The 17,992-nt window shown below is 28.3% G+C and overlaps 2 protein-coding genes and 1 long non-coding RNA gene across 5 annotated transcripts; 2 read left to right on the top strand and 1 right to left on the bottom strand.

Annotated features, from left to right (window-relative positions):
- Positions 1–717: 717 nt before the first annotated feature.
- Positions 718–7,965, bottom strand: LOC117215918 (1-acyl-sn-glycerol-3-phosphate acyltransferase gamma-like). Of its 2 annotated transcripts, none has more exons than XM_033462473.1 (7): positions 4,805–4,912; positions 3,202–3,461; positions 2,793–2,962; positions 2,549–2,710; positions 2,060–2,398; positions 1,770–1,989; positions 718–1,686 (listed from the first exon to the last, which is right to left on the bottom strand). In XM_033462473.1, the coding sequence occupies exons 2-7, from the start codon at positions 3,380–3,382 to the stop codon at positions 1,601–1,603; spliced, it is 1,158 nt and encodes a 385-aa protein (XP_033318364.1). In that variant the 5' UTR covers positions 3,383–3,461; positions 4,805–4,912; the 3' UTR covers positions 718–1,600. The 2 variants fall into 2 exon arrangements, with proteins under 2 accessions (XP_033318364.1, XP_033318363.1); XM_033462472.1 differs by lacking the exon at positions 4,805–4,912 and adding an exon at positions 7,832–7,965 and having other exon boundaries at positions 1,171–1,686.
- On the top strand, positions 7,915–10,202 carry LOC117215924. Its single transcript, XR_004489246.1, has 3 exons — positions 7,915–8,042; positions 8,124–8,221; positions 10,139–10,202. It is a non-coding gene; the product is annotated as an uncharacterized LOC117215924 (long non-coding RNA).
- A 3,219-nt stretch (positions 10,203–13,421) lies between these two features.
- LOC117215917 (F-actin-capping protein subunit beta) lies at positions 13,422–15,655 on the top strand. Of its 2 annotated transcripts, XM_033462471.1 has the most exons (4): positions 13,422–13,582; positions 14,367–14,578; positions 14,698–15,070; positions 15,208–15,655. In XM_033462471.1, exons 1-4 carry the CDS (start codon positions 13,580–13,582, stop codon positions 15,439–15,441), a joined length of 822 nt encoding a protein of 273 aa, XP_033318362.1. In that variant the 5' UTR covers positions 13,422–13,579; the 3' UTR covers positions 15,442–15,655. The 2 variants fall into 2 exon arrangements, with proteins under 2 accessions (XP_033318362.1, XP_033318361.1); XM_033462470.1 differs by lacking the exon at positions 13,422–13,582 and having other exon boundaries at positions 14,280–14,578.
- The last annotated feature ends 2,337 nt before the right edge of the window (positions 15,656–17,992 follow it).

Here is a 17,992-nt window from a genome sequence, read left to right as displayed (position 1 = left end):
CTAAATTTAAACGCAGATTTAAATATGCTATTAGCGAGAAGACTGTTAAGAAGGTACATATCCATATACATTTATATGTGTATGTGTGTATGTGTGTGTATATATATACACACACACGCATGCGCGCGCGCGCGCGCACACACACACACTTACATATAATGTATATTTTTCTAAATGTCACTGAGTTTCAAATTCCAGAATTTGCGAAAGTAATTTTCTCATTTAATCAAAGCTAATTTTCTCAAGGACTTTTTATAATATTCATGTTGTCTAATTAATAACTATGTAACAATGTTGCTATTACCTAAAAATCTTCCAATTCATACTCGTTCGGATTAATCATTAAATCATCAATATTAACGAAATACCCTCGCCATTAATATCTGGTTTTAGGTAAAGTTAAATATAGGATTAAATTAATAATACTATTTCAGAACTTTGAATATATTAACATCCTCGCTTGTTCAATCATCAATAACTAATTTTGATTAGTAATGTGCAATTAATTCTGGAATTAATCAATCAAAACTAGTATTGGAAAAAGAGTATTTTAGTATTAGTATTGAGTACAAGATCTGAATATATGTACAATAACACCATATTAATAAATAAACTACAGATATTCATGCAAATGTATATTTTTATAAAAAATAGATACAGAAACAGAATATATATATCAAAATTTGTTTTGTCAATAGAGATTTAAGAAAAAGTACCTTTTTATTTTGCATATCTTTTTTATGTATTTAACAGATCTTAATACATTATATATGTACATCTGCATAAATATTTACTGCCTACTTATAATCAATGTAGATCTGTATTCAAAAAAAATTTCAATAAAATTATTAACGTAAAATATATACTTTCAAAAAATTCTCTTCTCTTTAGTTAATAATTGATATTCATATATCTATATTGTCATACATAATTTTTAATTAATATTTGTGCAGTAGTGTTAAACAACTATTTGCATAAATAATATGTCATTTTAAACTAAATAAATAGGTTTAAAGTAATTATTAAAAATTTAATTTTTTATGAAATTACCTTAGAAATTTCTATCTTTTTAAAATAACTATTTTTATATCCTAGAAATTAAGTTTGTCCTAAATTGATTCTCTCATTCTTGTTGAATAGAACTCTTTTACATTATATTATTTTCTTTTCACGTCTTCAACCCTTTATTAAACTTTTAATTTAAAAAATGAGATTCTATAACATTAAAACATTAGCACAAAAGAACATAATTAACCTCATTTAATTATTATAACAAAAACTTCTAATTTTTTTAAAATATTCAAATATTTTTGAACATAAAAATTAATTCTTCAAGATATTAATATATCTACTTCTGAAAATGTTATTCATTACAACCAATCAGTGCAACTAAAAGTACAATCAACAATGTACAGCTCATATCACATTTTTACAAGCTTCTGTGCATGTCTCATATAGATTTTTACATAAATGGTCTCGTGGAATACATCACGAGATGAACATAATTTGCAAACGCTCATCTAACTTCAACGTCAATTTTTCTGTATTCATTCTGTATTTTTTCATACTGTATTCCTTTTATTATTTTCCCATTTCTATCTTACTTCAATTTCTTATCATCAGTTCCGTATGATGAACTCTTACTTATTTTGGACATTCCGATCATTCTTTGCAAAAGTAAACAAACTGAAACGGCGAAATTAAAAGTATTAATATTTAAACAATATATAGAACAAACATAAAACTGTGTATCATATTAAAATACCTACTTAAGAAGATACTACTCGCTCCTATCGAGAAATAAATTATCGATCCAGACAAGAGAATAATAATCAAATAATAAAGAATTGGTGCATTCACTACCACTGCCCAGAAAATTATATTAACGAGTGAATTATATCTTCTTTTTAATGTAATCTTTTCTAATTTGGGTACCCCACTAAGTTCAAAGAAATCACCTGTTTGTTCAAAACTTTCTGCCATACGATCCTAAAGAAAAAAAAAACAAAAGTAAGAATAATTTCATAGCTAATTTCATTAATTTGAAATGAAATCATACTTTTTTCTCATAATGTTTATGTAACCATTCTTCAGCACCTTTCTCGTCTTCTGGCACTTCTTCTAACGGTATCCTGAAAAGACATATGTACGCAGTGATCCGTTTTCCCTGCAGTAAGTTTGTTAATGTTGGTTTTACAGGATCATCTGACTTAAACTGCAGTTGCATGTCATAAATGTCAGAAATTTTGCCCCGCATATGCGGTAAACTTGCTACAAAACCCTTCGTTCGAGGTGTTAAGTGATAATTTAATATTGGAAGATTCGCTTTTTGGGCGAATTTTTGACTGGCTTCTAGTTTTTCTGTTGTAAATCGTGTTCCCTCGGCACATAAAAGCAACTGCATAAAGTAAAATAATAATTAAAAAATTATTTCCGTAAAACAAACAATCTTAAGAGTAAGTTTAAGATATATTAAAAATCACAGTAAAAATATGACAAAATTAAAGATCAAATGATTGAAATTGAATATCAAAAGGAAAATTCTTACCGATATACTATCTGGGTAATTTACAAGCTCTTTAATTTGAGAGGTGATTACTTCTTTATCTTTTTCCCAATTTCTTTCCATAAATATATATCCAGCAAATCTCCATGCCCACCCTAATATTGGAACATACTGTAATGATTTTTTTACATATGCTTTGCAATTCTGAAATATGCAAAATTTCACAATATTAGAAGGTAATCGAGTTACTTTCAATTTATCTTTTATGTAGAATTTTAAAACCAACACCAAGTACTCCTGTACGTTCACATATGATCCATCCACAAAGCCAATCTATTTCATATCTATGGTTCATTAATATATATTTATGATTTTTTTTAAATTTTTCTACATCATCCTTATTCATATAAAGTACAATGTCTAATTCAGACCACCATTCTGGTACAAATACTAACTCTGGAAATGTAATTTCAATTATACAGGATAAGAAAAAACATTTTCTTTCTATTTAATTTCTATGTCAGAAAAGAATTATATTCAAGAACTATAATATATTAACATTCAGATTAACTAGCTACTGAAGAAACTAGTTACAAGAAATAATATATTTAATAAAATTAATAAAATTAAGATAAGAATTTAAAAATTTATATAAAGCAAAAATATTTCAAAATTGAATAATTAACATAACTTACGACTATATAAGGAATAGCAGAGATAGCAGTTAATCTTGCGATAAAGATATATGGAAAAAGGTCTAAGACCAAAGTACAAAAGACACTGGAAAAAATTGATGATCAGGCCCGATGTAAGAAAAGTTATACCAAATATAACATAAATCACATTAGATTGCTTCAATACTGATAACAATCCCATCTTTCACAATCTTTTTACATGTGTTCTTACAATGATAAAACATACATATATATCTCTTGAAGATTTTTAATTTTAATATCTGTAAAAAAGTTAAACATGTTGAATACACATTGATAACAATTCAGTTTTAATTAATGAGATAAAATAGAACATTTCAAGTTTGTCAACCTTTAATCATAATTGAACTTTTAACCAGAGGTTTCTATTTCATGTATATCTAAATATACATATGTATACATATATTAAATTTTCATACAATTCTTGGAACACAGATATCCATATATGGGAGATCTCTATTCCACATATATTTAAATACATGAACATACGAGTATTAATGCCATTAATAATAGTTTTAATATAGCAGTCACAGTTTTGAATGTGTATTAAGAAAACGTTAATAATAAGCTAAATAAAACATTAGCGATAATAATCACTTAAAAGAATCGAAGGCAAATCTTAATTAAGATTTCGGCCGTATAAGTTTTGAATTTTTCAATTACACCTGTCATTTCATTGATGATGATTTCTTCTACAAAAGTGTATTCTTATAAACTGTACTAGTTTTACAATATTTACAAAAGATTCTATCCTTCTCCAATGATTCCTTGCAACTTTCAAATTTTGTGCCACAACAGCAATTCAATATGTAAGTGATATAATTAGACTGTGGATGCGTAGTTTTATATGTCGAAAATACGCAAAATATATGCTAAATTTATTTATCATTTTACAATATAATACATATAAAAGGGTACAATATAACATATAACATGCATACAATGTAATATAAGCATATGATATGCAGGAGTTACTTATTATTTATTGCAATTTACATTACAATAAGTAATAATGATCTTTTCCATATTTTCAATTGTTAGTCGATGTTTTTTTATTAGACAAAATTCGTTTACGGAAAGAATATGTTCTTTCAACATTACAGGATGTGATAGGTGCGTATTTAAACTTTTCTAATATTGTGCTTCCATTTCCATTTATGAACCATGTAAGATTTTTCTCTGTCTAGATAGTATTTTGAATCCTGAATCTTTTTGGAGAATATAGCTACATTTTACTCTAACATTTTACTCCACAGGCAGTAGGTACATGATCTATTTTTCGAGTCAAATCTTCGACCAACTTCATTGATTCATTTAATAATAACATGTTTGTTTCCAATTTTGTTATGGTAATACGGAAGAGTGCAGAAATTAGCTTCAATAAACGCTAATTCTTCAGAAAGATTTTCATCCTTTAAAATCTCTTGGGCTGATTTAGTACAAGCTACATTTTTTTCTTTAAGGTTTTCTTTAAGGTTTTGTTCAAGATTCAACAATCTTGAAATAAATGAGAATTTAAGTATCATGTACAGAATTAATGATTCAATTAATTTTAATGAACTGATACATTACTAAATACACTTACCTCTTTAATAATATGCACATATCTTGCGTAAAATATCGCTGCCTTTAACTATGTTCCCCATTGTATTAAAATAGGTTCAGATGATAATGGAACATTTGGTAATCTTTTTATGTAAGTTTCAATGCTATGTGAAACTCTTAAATATATTTGCATCAAAAAAACAAATAAATTTATTGACCAAAGGGAAGTGTAGTCTCACTTTCTCCATTATTCTGCGCAAGCCATGTTAGAAGTAACATGTTAGTAACAGTTAACAACAAAATAATTTTAAACCTCTCCTACAATATTTTTATTGCAGAATTCACAGATTGTGGAATCAGTGATCTGATTTATTTTGTCCAATTCTTTACAAGCAAATGAGTAACGCATTGAAGCTGCTATTATCATCTTTTTCATATAATGTACTAACTATCATGTTTGCTATATAACGATTAACTTTATCTGTCATTTCATCAACTGAAATGCAAATAATGTTTTTCCTACCAATATCATTTTGTACACTTCGAATAATTTGTTTTATAGCAATCTTGTAAGTAATTTTTTCTTAGAATTAACTCGTTAGGAATATTTTGATTTTCCAAAAAATTCCAGTTTTCCAAAAAATTTACAAATAAAACATTGTTTAAACGCCATAAAATAAACTTATTTTTCCTTGCCATGACCATCATATCGAATGTTGTCATACAAATCTTCCAATTTTGCTTCAGCATTTCTTCTGTGCATATCAGTATTGGTATGTTGTTTTAACTAAAATTTTCATTCACATAAAATCTAAATCACAAGATTAATAAAAAAAAAAGAAAAATGATATTAGATACTTAAAGTCATCATATATTTATAATATAATAATATTATTGTTCTGTTTATAATAGTATTATTGTTATGTTTATCATTTGATCACATACTTCTTCATTGCAGGACTCACAAGCAATTTTATCACCATTGATAATCAAATGTATATCTGCAATTTCAGATACCTCTGTTTTTATCATTACATATTTTTGCTTGTTTTCAGCATTGCACGATTAATGGAACACTTATGATATTTGTATTTTACTAATATTACAATGCAATTGATTGCGATATTAGACTTTGTAGATAACTTGTTATTATTTATATCACTCATGATTCATCATATCACAACATTGCAACAAGTGGTTTTTATAACCCACTCGTATGATATCATGAGACAATATTATGGATAAAGTAGAGATACAATATAGATCTGTTGTCAATATGAAATATAATAAGAGTATGCGATGAGAAAGTTGCAAGAAACGTGTTAACATGATATTTGCCAACATTTAATGTCTAATTTTGGACATTTATATGAAATATGCAGAACATATACAATATGTAATTTATACAAAGTAAGGAATATTTTTGTATAACCCTCTAATGACAAAACATATTTCTATCTTGGTTCAATATCTTTTCCTATTTTCTATAAAAATATGCATTTACATAAACATCCACAATCTAGATATAACATTAGGAAAGCAGAATTCTATCATATAAAACAGCATTGAATTAAAATTGTTTCCAACATATTCAGCTGTTTTTGTTTATACTTGGATATTTGTTTTTCAATGTTTGAATATATGTTTCAATATAAAATGATTAATTGTTTTATAGCATCGACAAATAAGTTGGGGAACATCCTCTCAAGCTTTTCTTCATTTTTTTTTTTTTTTCTAACCATGGTTTTCAAAACATAGTTTCAAGTAGCTGTTTCTTTATTACTTCTTTCTTATAAACTTTATAATTTGGCACTCGTAATTAGTATCTAATAATATATTGTGCGTACTGTAATTTATAGGCTGCAAATTATAAATATATTTTGGGTATCTACTCAATTATGGTATTATATCCTTCATCACCCATATAATAAATAGCTTCATCTTCATCAAGCTTTGCATGCTATATCACCCAACTTCTTTGTTTCAACATTTAAAGCATATATGTATGTAATTGAGAAAATATATTTACTCTATCAAAATTATACCAATAATGTAGTTCAATTTATATAAATGAATATTATCTCTTTATTATAAATTTCTTCATAATAATGAAGACACATCTAGGAAATAAACAATCACAACACGATAATTATTACCCATAATGTCAAAGATCTATGTATGGCATTGATCAGTGTCAATATACTATACACGTGTACGTGTATATACAGAATTATGCAGAAAATATGAATCTTTACATGTATACAGAAATCAAAATGAATTGTATCATTCGTATATTAGGAATATGAATTTTCTATTTCTTAATACACGTTATACGTGTCCCGTGTACACGTGTCACTTTATTATCCATTCAAAACTTTGACTTTTATTTCTAACCATACATACACACTTAAAACAAAAATTCGGAGACATTTTTAAATAAAACGTTTTTTAAAGTGAAGCATAACACAACGATTAAAATTGTTAGAAAAACAATTTGATATTTTAAAATTTTATAAATATCAGGAATATAAGATACCTTTTAACTATGTATTAGTCGCACACAATAGGATAAATATTATCATGGAATTATATCGCTACTTGATTGTATACGTTAATCATACATAATTTCTAAACTTTATTTATATAATACAGGAGAGATTTCGCAAGATGAAATTCATTATTTTTCTTCATACTATTTATATGTACCTGATTTCTTTCGAATGAAATAAATAACCTCATTCTTTGTTGACAGAAAGACACATTGCAGACAATTATTATTGGCCAAAAAGTATGAAAATTTTTTAAAAATCATATTCAAGAATGAAATAAATATTACGAAGACAATAAAGTAATGTATGCGAAGAAGGAACCGATCGTCACTTAGTTATGGAAAAGAAGATCAGTAAACGATATAAATATTTAAATTCATATAGTAGAACGAACAAAATTTGTTAAAATTGAAATACAATTAATGAGAAAATATATTATATTAAAAAACGTTCTTAATTTTAGGAAAAAGAAAACAAAACACTTGAAACAATTAACAAATTTTCACAATTCAACTCACCCAACTTAAATCATTTCTAAAATCTCGGGTCAAACAATTATCGCGTGCAAAGTGCTGGAAGACACTAACTTCTGAATAACTTCAACTTCTGTGTGCCTTTATTTACATGGTATTCACGTACGCGTAAAAGAAGAGATCGAAGAACGCTGATTGGTTGAATAAAACATCGGTTCTTGATCACTAACTAATGAATATCATTTCTGATGATCAGGTGATACTGTTGTTCAATAAATAGAATTATGTAAGAATATATTCCATATTTGGTGTTTATCTAAGAATTTATTTTATGTAGGTTGGTGTCCATGCCGCCCCCAGTACAGTGCGCGAAAAATTGAAAACAATTATCAGAGTACAAGAGCATAAGAGCAGAATATCATTCTTATTACAGAAGTAAGTGTTTATTACTGTTTACTACCACGAGAATTTTATATACATATGTAGAAAAAGAAGGAGATCAGAGAATGTCGTCATTCACATTGTAAGAAATTGCTAAGTCAATAAAAAGAAAGAAACGTGTACATTAATATATGGAAATGCAATAGTTGTATACATATTGTAGTAAAAGGAACACGTCTATGTACAGGCTATCCCACGCAGCTGGAACAATCTATAATGTTAAAATGATGGAAAATAGAAAACAATTTCATTAGGAAAAATTACACACATGTACTACGTGATTCATCGCTGGAAACCACTTAATTCTTTTTAATGAAATGTTTTTCTATTTGCTGCCGTTTTAACGCTATGGCTTGTTCCAGTTGCATAGAACACCTTGTATACACACATACGTTACATAATATATTATTGTTCAAAAGTACATGGCTCGAATGTAATTTATTTGCAAAACTACAAGAATGATGTTATCTTTATTAGAGCTATTGTATAATATTATGATACGACAAAATATATTTATAAAAATTAATATCAGTAGGTATCAAATATTATACGGCTGTTTTGATTGTCAAACTATAGAAAAGCTGGAGATAAAGAAAAATTGATCGTGCAGAACTTTCAAAAAATCAAAAACGGTACAAAATCGCAGAATGTGGCATGCACATTGTAAACACGATTTTCTCGGTACCGCGTTCTCTGAAATGGCCAACACGACATAAATTATACTTGACCGATTGACTTTAAAAGCATACATTACCAAGCGTATCATATAAATTAGAATAATCAACAGATTGTTTGTTTCATTTCTTTCTTATCTGCGAAAGATCATCTCGCTGAATGACTAAGTGATTTAAGCAACGCGTATCCAGTTCAGAATTTATACAAGTTCGTTGATGAAATACGGTATCATTTCCTGTTAACGAATCAATTAATATCTTCGATTAAAAAAGCTTTAAAAAATACCACTCCATGTCGGAATTTACTGTAAAAGGTGGAAAATACGTTCTTCGTATCGCATTCCACTTCAATAATTAAATAATATGGCGTACACGGTTTATGGGGAATATTTTGATAAAGTTAAAAAGATTCAATTGAGATCTTTTTTCTTAATATCTGAAAATATATTGGGATCATACATTATAAAGCATTTACAACAAACACAATAATTAAACACTTAATATTATACACTATATATAAACTTAATATTTATCAAGATATAATACACAAGCCACGATAAAGAGATCGAACAGTATTTGTTGGTAATATTTAATGAGCCGATATAAATATTCGAAGTTGGACGCGGAAGTTGTAGCTTAAACCGTTTCTTTTCAGCATACAACTTAATATTAACGAGATTAATTTCAACTTAATATCAACAGTTAAATGTTACAAATACAGAAAAGTTACCTGTAGCTTACAGTAATGCAATCGATAGTGTTTTATCAGGAATGAATTATTAATTAAAAAGAATTGTTATATGTATATGTCCTCTTGCCCTGATCCAAATAATGTTGTATTCGATGAATTTGCGTTGAACACACAAAAATTAGGCTTACTTTTACGCCTTTCCCGCCTTTTAAATTCCGACTTGCCACACCATCCGCATCAAATACATGAACAGTGTATTTGCGTGTTTTATCCATGTACGAATCATTTTAACACTAAACTTACCACCACCGGTAAGATTAACCGTGTCCAAACTTTTGTGCACAATTTCCTACATATAACGTTATCACATCGCTGTTTATTTTGACGACTTTTCTTAAAATATGTATACAATAAATTTTTCAGTATTTACTTCTCCTCTCATTTTCTTTTTTTCCAAAAAATATACGTAGCCTCTCCTACCTATCGCGACCGATCAATTTGATCGGTCGAAAAATTTATGATATTTACTTACTTAATTATTTTCAGGCCGCAGAGTTGGATGACATAGTGTACAATTTTATAATTCGAAGAGAGAGTGAGGAAGGGAGAGAGGGAGGGAGGGAGGGAGGGAGGGAGGGAGGGAGGGAGGGAGGGAGAGAGAGAGAGAGAGAGCATCACAGTATAAAAGTTCTAAAGCATTTTCTTTGCGTTATAAGTTACAAGTACAAATTTGAAGAAAGAAGAAGTAAATCCGCAATATTTTGATGTAAATCTTCTATTTCATATTTAATGAATTATTCTGCCGCGAATATTTATCCTAAAAGTGTCCACGCATTGAAAAACTATTATATGAAGTCATCAGAAAAAGATAGATAACATGGACGAGAAGTGTTTGGATATTGATGAACAGAATCTTTCTGAAATTGAAAATAAAATGGAAAAGGATGATGACCTATTTGGCATATCCAACGAATTAGTCTCCAGACACGGATAATGAAGAGAAGAATATCTTGAATAAATGTAAAAGACAAAAGGAAAGGAGATTAACACTGAGATAAGAAAGTGAGCGTGATGTAGAGGACCAACGCATCGAAACTGCTGCTGATGGGACAGTTTCATAAGAGATAGCAGGTGGTTCCAAACCCGGAAGAGCACCAATTCACATAATATCTGTAGGGAATTATCAGGTCCGACAGGATATGCTAAACGAAATGTTATGAAAGGAAAAGTAAAGATTGCATTTTCTCTGATCATAGACTACCATATAATGAAAAATATACGTGCACAGAACGTGCACAGAAGCAGAAGCATTTAGTTGGGGCCTAATTATTTTTTTTTTTTTTTATTTAACTATAATTAAATGCGTTTGTTGCTCTGCTGTATATTCACGGAGCATATAAGGCAAAAGATTTAGGCATCTCATATTTGTGGGATGGCCGTGAACAGAAAGTGAAGTTTACACAGTAGCGTAACGAATATAAATGCAAATAACTGGCCACAATTGACTCGAGTCGTGGTGAACAACGCAATAATCATTGCTTTTTCAACAATCGCCAACGCTGCTACGAATGCATAATTATTGGTAGAATTCACTGTAGTGGTACCGACAGCTTCTTTCGAATACCTTGGAAACCAAGATCGACCGTCGATTATACATATAGAAAAAAATCATCGAAATCGGAGAGAAGGTAGCTTCTTGCAGACTGACGCAATTTTATATTTCAATTATTTTTATAATTCAATATTTCAATTCAATTTATATAAAATGTAATTCTTTTTTATTGCATCAATTAAAGATAACATTTTGTCCAATTTATTCTGTTGACAGAATTATCGCCACAAATATTCATATCGCCAAATTCTTCATCATGGTAGCATGACTTTCCTCCAATAAACCAATGCTTTACTAGATGCCAAGCCACCTCCACGTAGTATGAATACTACCTATAATTGTGCGTCCGTAATAACGTATGCATTCGTATTGTTTGACGGCGGCCCTGCAGCGCTTGGATACAGTAATAACCCAGCACCAAAGTCCAAAATTGTTGCGTTTTTTATTTGTTAGACTGCGAGACTTTTCTGATTACGAAAATATAAGCTTGTATGGTAGAGTTCTTAGCGTTGCGTCGTGCGGTTTCTTTGATAACGAACGAATTGCGATAAACAATGAGTGAAAGGGCAAGCAGGGAAACGTGATGAGGGATCCCTACAGTAGACATCACTGACCTAACATATACCTTATGGAATTCTGAAATAACCGAAATATTACAAATAAAAGATGAGAATTAGATTTGAGTTAGATCATGACATGTATAGCCATTGAATATATCAGACATATCATATTGGAAAATCTAACATTTATAGCCTTCCCGGATCATAAATTTATTATATTTGTTATTTATTTCTAATAAAAACTGGGAAAATGTTCGAAAGATAGTTCCGTTTTCTAGATTTTATTCCAAAATTGTCCATTAATATAATTAATATAAAGCACATAAGAAATACTCAAAGTATTGCTTCTGATGTAGTATGTAGTACATACAATCCGTGGAACCGATTGTGACCTAACGTTAATAACATAGGCGTACATTTATAACCTAGAATTGTCGATATTTCCGGTCAATGTTCTGTGAAAGTAAGACATGCGAACGATGGATGATCACGTATCTTGGAAGATTATTTTCCAGGTTATTTTCTAGGTTTCTATGCCACTGCACAGTTATGTTAAACGTAAATTTGATGAATGTCGCCAATTATGAACGGAAAGTCAATAGAGAGCTAAGAAATTTGCCTGTTGCTGGCTACCTCGCTGCGGCTGGATTAAAAAAACTAACTCAAATCCAATACATATATTGATGATATCATTTTAAATTGAATTATAATAGATATAGATGATTCTTATAGCCTCGCATATACAATTGTGCACGAGGCTTTCATTCGAAGGATCTGTGAAATATCAAAGCTCGCCTAATCCTCGTTTACGTTTACTATCTGATAATACCCATTATTATTGGAATTAAAATCGGAATTCTGTTAGAGTATTTATCAGACATTTATTAGCATTTCTATATGTTAAAATATTACATTACATATTCTCTACTAACGTATGAACGGCCGCAATAAATATGAACTTCAATTTATACTCAACGCCATCTATGTATAAATTAAGAGCGAAATTTAAAATCAACTTGATCTCGGAATTATGATCATTCACTGCAAAAATCTAAGAGAAAAGATTGAAGAAGAAAGATCAGGGATCTTATTAAAAATAGAATTTTCGATTCATTAAATTTATATATATTAGACAAACAGTAGTTCAAGCCAGTTAATCCTGTAATACAAAATTTGCCTTAGTGGAAATATTTTCTATTATAAAAACTAAAAATATATTTCAGCGAAATATAACTTTAATCTTTTGAATTAAAAGACAATTAGTAACAATTTTTTTCATTTAAAATTGTTACTTTGCAGAATGTGTGAAAAGCGTGGCTAGAATGCAGTAAATATTTATTGAAATTGAATAAGTAAGCGATATATACGACACTAATCATTTCTAATGATTAAATAAACTACATATAGTAAATTTTAGTTAATTTCGTCTAGAGAATTCTATGTAGAATTAATTTTATCTAATTCTTCAATTTGCATTCCTGAAAGTGGTAGATGTATGGCATTGTTACTTGAAATTTAATCGAGCGATTACTTAGGAATGAGCAATAATTTCACTAGTAATGTATTGTAAACATTTTATTACTTGTCCTATTGTTATATAACATATGCTCTATAATTTTCACTCACATTATGTTGATAGCATTGAATTGTCTATTGGCCAATCAGCGGTAGTCTTGACACGCCCCTTGAATATTCGTTTTCGGTGACTGAATGCAGGTCAGAGGGTAAACAATTTCAATAAATTTTTCATTGATTTTGTAGTTTTTATTGATTGATGATCTGAGTGACTTTCGCCAAATTCTTCAATCATTTAAAATGGTAAGTTTAATATTTTTAATCTATAATTGTAACATTATATTATTTTATTAATAATGTCAACTAAAATCAGTAATAACACTTTTTAGAGATAGTGTTCGATATAGGAAAGTCTAACTTTATAAAATCTCCCATTCACGATAAAATTTTTGAAAAGGTTTGTTGTAAAAGATGTTTGTGTATTTTTGTGATTGTGATATTCTAAGAAAAATTTTTACCTAACCTAAAATGAAACAAACGTCAAAATGGCGCCACCCAGTGACATACATGAAAATTTTGGTTCTTCGGTCATTTTAAAAAAATTAAAAATATAAATTCATTTATATATTTTTTGTAATGTAGATAATTTTTGGTTAACCCATATAAATGTCTTCTTGATGTAACTCGTACTAATGAATTAATATTGATGTCTCCTAGCATTTCTTTTTTCTGTCTTTTATTGAAATTAGCGAAAGTTAATATGTATCTTATCGCTTATTTATATTGAATTTCATATGGCTTGCCGCCTGCTTATGCTAAATTTGAATTATATTAATTATACTAAATTATATTTACTACTATCACACTTACTACTACGATTTAATTATATTAAATTCTAAGATGAAATTTGTATAAATTAGATTTATTCAAGATGACATTAAATTAGAAATATAGTATAGTTATATTAGACTTAACAGTTTCATTATAAATGTATAAAATTCCATTTATTAAAGATATGATTAGACTTACAAATTCACTGGGTTATAGAATATTTAAAATTAAATCAAACTTAATTTTAATGTTAAAGACGGAACAGCAAATGGATTGTGCTTTGGATTTGATGAGAAGACTGCCACCTCAGCAAATTGAAAAGAATTTGAGTGATTTAATAGATCTAGTGCCATCTCTTTGTGAAGATCTCTTATCCTCTGTTGATCAGCCCTTAAAAATTGCAAAAGATAAAGAATCTGGAAAAGATTATTTACTTTGTGACTATAATAGAGATGGAGATTCCTATAGGTAATTGCGAAAATGTGCTTTGCTCTATTCTGTTATTAATATTGTTATTGTATTTAGTTTTACTAATATTACATTAAGAATAAAGAAATAATATTTTACGTTATAAAATTATGTTGCAGGTCCCCTTGGAGTAATACGTATGATCCTCCACTAGAAGATGGTTCAATGCCATCTGAAAGGCTTAGAAAATTAGAGATAGATGCAAATCATGCATTTGATCAATACAGAGAACTTTACTTTGAAGGTGGAGTTTCTTCTGTCTATCTGTGGGACTTGGATCATGGTTTTGCAGCAGTAATATTGATTAAAAAAGCAGGTGATGGTTCAAAGAAAATTAAAGGTTGTTGGGATTCAATTCATGTAGTGGAAGTTCAAGAAAAATCCAGTGGAAGGATTGCACATTATAAATTAACTTCCACTGCAATGCTTTGGTTACAAACTAATAAACATGGCTCTGGAACAATGAATCTTGGTGGAAGTCTTACAAGACAGGTTTGTTTCTAATTAATTTCTAATTATAATTAAAAAAAAAAGAGAAGAGATCTTTATATGTATTAATTATTTTCTGTACGACATTCAACGAGTATATCACAATTATGTGAAGTTATTTCCTAACACATTTTTTTTAGGTTGAACAAGATGCCCAAATAAGTGAGAGTTCTCCACATATTGCTAATATTGGTCGCATGGTTGAAGATATGGAAAATAAAATTCGAAATACCTTAAATGAAATTTATTTTGGAAAAACGAAAGATATTGTAAATGGTTTAAGGTCTGTTCAATCTTTAGCTGATCAACGACAACAAGCTGCCCTCCGACAGGATCTCGCGGCCGCGTTGCAAAGGAGAAATGCCAATAATTGATCTTCCGAGGAAGATCAACTTTCCATCGATTTTGAGGAGTGTCAATAAAAAAGGAAGAAATAAAAGAGAAATCGTAAATGATGAAATTAAGATTCGAATTGTTACAGTTACTGTAACGTGAATTTTGGACAGTTTCCTGTGATATGCAGGGTGCAACGGTAAAGATGAATTTTTCCTGAAGTATTAAAGAATAAATAATTGAATATCAATTATTGATTATGTCGAGATTCTGAATAAAATATTAAGAGACATTACGAGAGTGTCCGGGTTTACATATATATATATATATATATATATATATATATATATATATATATATATAGAGAGAGAGAGAGAGAGAGAGAGAGAGAGAATATGTTTAAAGGTATGTAACACCCTAAGTTAATAATAAATGTTTAAGCCTCGAAGTAATTGATTTACGATAATTCTCGTAGAGTACATATTTATGTTTAAAGCTTTTCGTTTTTAAATACAACAAATTTATATACTTAGATTTTACCACTTTGTGCAATCTTTCTTGTATTGTTTACTACTCATTGAGATATATATGTATTAAGCATTAATTTATAAAGCATTGTTATGATGTTCCTCTACGTTTTCATAGTGTTATGTATTGTTTATTAATTTTATAAATTGCTATATTTCTCGTTATGTCCACCAGAATTTGATCTATGCAAACGTACGGAACTTTCATAATAATGTCATTTTACACATTTTTTAAATAAAATTATTCACCGTCTGGTTAGCGAACAATGTCTAATGTATGTAGGCATAAGTTATAAAACATCTTTTACACTTGTACAGACGTATCTCATTTTTACAATGAATAAATTAAAAAAAAAAAATGCAGTCATAGTACATACAAGATACATTTTCGTTACTGTGTTACATATCTTTGACATGTTTTTCATGTTTATGCGTGTATGTTGTGTGTATGCTGTACTCGTGTAAATCCGAGTCAAATATACATTTATACGTATATATTATATATATATACGTATATATAAATATATATACGTATAAATATATATATATGTAAATGTATTTTGTATGTATACGTATATATACATATATAATGGCACTCGTAATGTTTTCTTAATCATTAATAATTATTAATAATACGAGATATAAGAGTATTAATGTTTGAAAATGTAGGAATATTAAAGAGAATATTTGCGAATAAACTTCTAACAAGTTGTTCACTAATTTCCTGCCTAAGTACTCAATATTAGTAAATAAGTTTCAAATTGCATTAAATTTAAATTTGAAAAAAATATTTTCAAGTTGATTCATAGTTTCCAATAGCATAATTAAGTCTTTAATAGATTTTAACAGATTTTAATTAAACTTGACTAAAAATATTATGCAAATTTTATGGAATACTTTTTGTAAGTAAAAGAAACTGTTTATTTAATATAATTGAGTTTAATTTTTTATAATCACTAATATTGTTAGTTCCTGCATTGATATTTTGAATATGATATCAGTAGACTTATGATAAGTAAAAAATTTTAGATAATATGAATGAAATTGAAAAGGACAAAATGACAAGAATTTCAATTTAGTTGTTTTCGATAATTTTAATTAACTTAAATGAATGTAATATCATGTCAGTTAATAAAAAATAAAAAAATAGCAAAATCATTAAGACTCGAAGTTTCAGTAACGTGCTATTATAAGAACAACAAAATATCATCGAAGGTTGACACAATAGCACCGACGGCTTTTTTATCATTTATTTATCCATTTATCTTCCATTGATTTCCGCCGTATAAACAAATGCTCGTTGGTATCCATTTACTTATATACTTTACGTCTGTGTTTTTTGTTTTGAATTTCGTAATAGTGTACTTTCGTATATACTTGTATATTTTCATATACTTCACCACTGTGTGTACTTGTATATGTGTATTCGTGTGTATACGTTGTTTGCCTATATACGCCAATGCTGGTTATATTATTTTTTGAAAATATCTATATAGCGTCTGTGTGTGTTAAGGTTTTACTGTATTATGATTTAATACTTTGCACATTAATTTAATGCGTGTGCAATAGAATTAAAGAATAATATTTCAAGAATATATTTTATAACTGAAGTAATTACATTTGATATATCAATAATTATACCACTTGAAATGAGTTTCATTAATTGTTTAGATCCTATTTATTGCTACATAAATACTAGTAACTATTGACAAACTATATAATTGGTAATTTTAATTAAGTATAATTGAGATTTCTTTATACTAAAAATATTCTCAAAAACAATATTCTCGAAATATCATTTCACATCCGTGCTTATAGAGTAAATGATTGATTTTAATTTGTTTGGTGCCTGAAAATTATTTTTAGTACAAATTGTTAAAATTTAACGGAACGACCAGCAGTGGTGTATTATTAATTAAACCGAATATCGAGAAGCAGAAAAAAACGATTTCCGTCTCTCGTGGTTGAAATACGACCGGTGAGGCCGATTGATTCGTTTTTTCTTCCTTTTCTTCAGTTTCTTTTTATCGATTAAATTCATTTATCTAGGTAGTCTTAATCTTAA

The sequence above is a fragment of the Bombus bifarius genome, unplaced genomic scaffold, assembly GCF_011952205.1.
Source record: "Bombus bifarius isolate JDL3187 unplaced genomic scaffold, Bbif_JDL3187 scf7180000009865, whole genome shotgun sequence".
In the NCBI taxonomy this organism is placed as follows: Eukaryota; Metazoa; Arthropoda; class Insecta; order Hymenoptera; family Apidae; genus Bombus; species Bombus bifarius.
Note: the sequence above shows the minus strand (reverse complement) of the source record. Positions and strands in the feature narration are given on the sequence as shown.

Coding starts and splice junctions, on each gene's coding strand:
- LOC117215917 (XM_033462470.1), top strand. CDS start 14,295: ATGATTAGACTTACAAATTCACTGGGTTATAGAATATTTAAAATTAAA. Junction 14,579..14,697: donor AGAGATGGAGATTCCTATAG/GTAATTGCGAAA, acceptor ATTATGTTGCAG/GTCCCCTTGGAGTAATACGT. Junction 15,071..15,207: donor GTGGAAGTCTTACAAGACAG/GTTTGTTTCTAA, acceptor CATTTTTTTTAG/GTTGAACAAGATGCCCAAAT.
- LOC117215918 (XM_033462472.1), bottom strand. CDS start 3,382: ATGGGATTGTTATCAGTATTGAAGCAATCTAATGTGATTTATGTTATA. Junction 2,399..2,548: donor ATTACCCAGATAGTATATCG/GTAAGAATTTTC, acceptor TACTTTATGCAG/TTGCTTTTATGTGCCGAGGG. Junction 1,687..1,769: donor AGCGAGTAGTATCTTCTTAA/GTAGGTATTTTA, acceptor TCGCCGTTTCAG/TTTGTTTACTTTTGCAAAGA.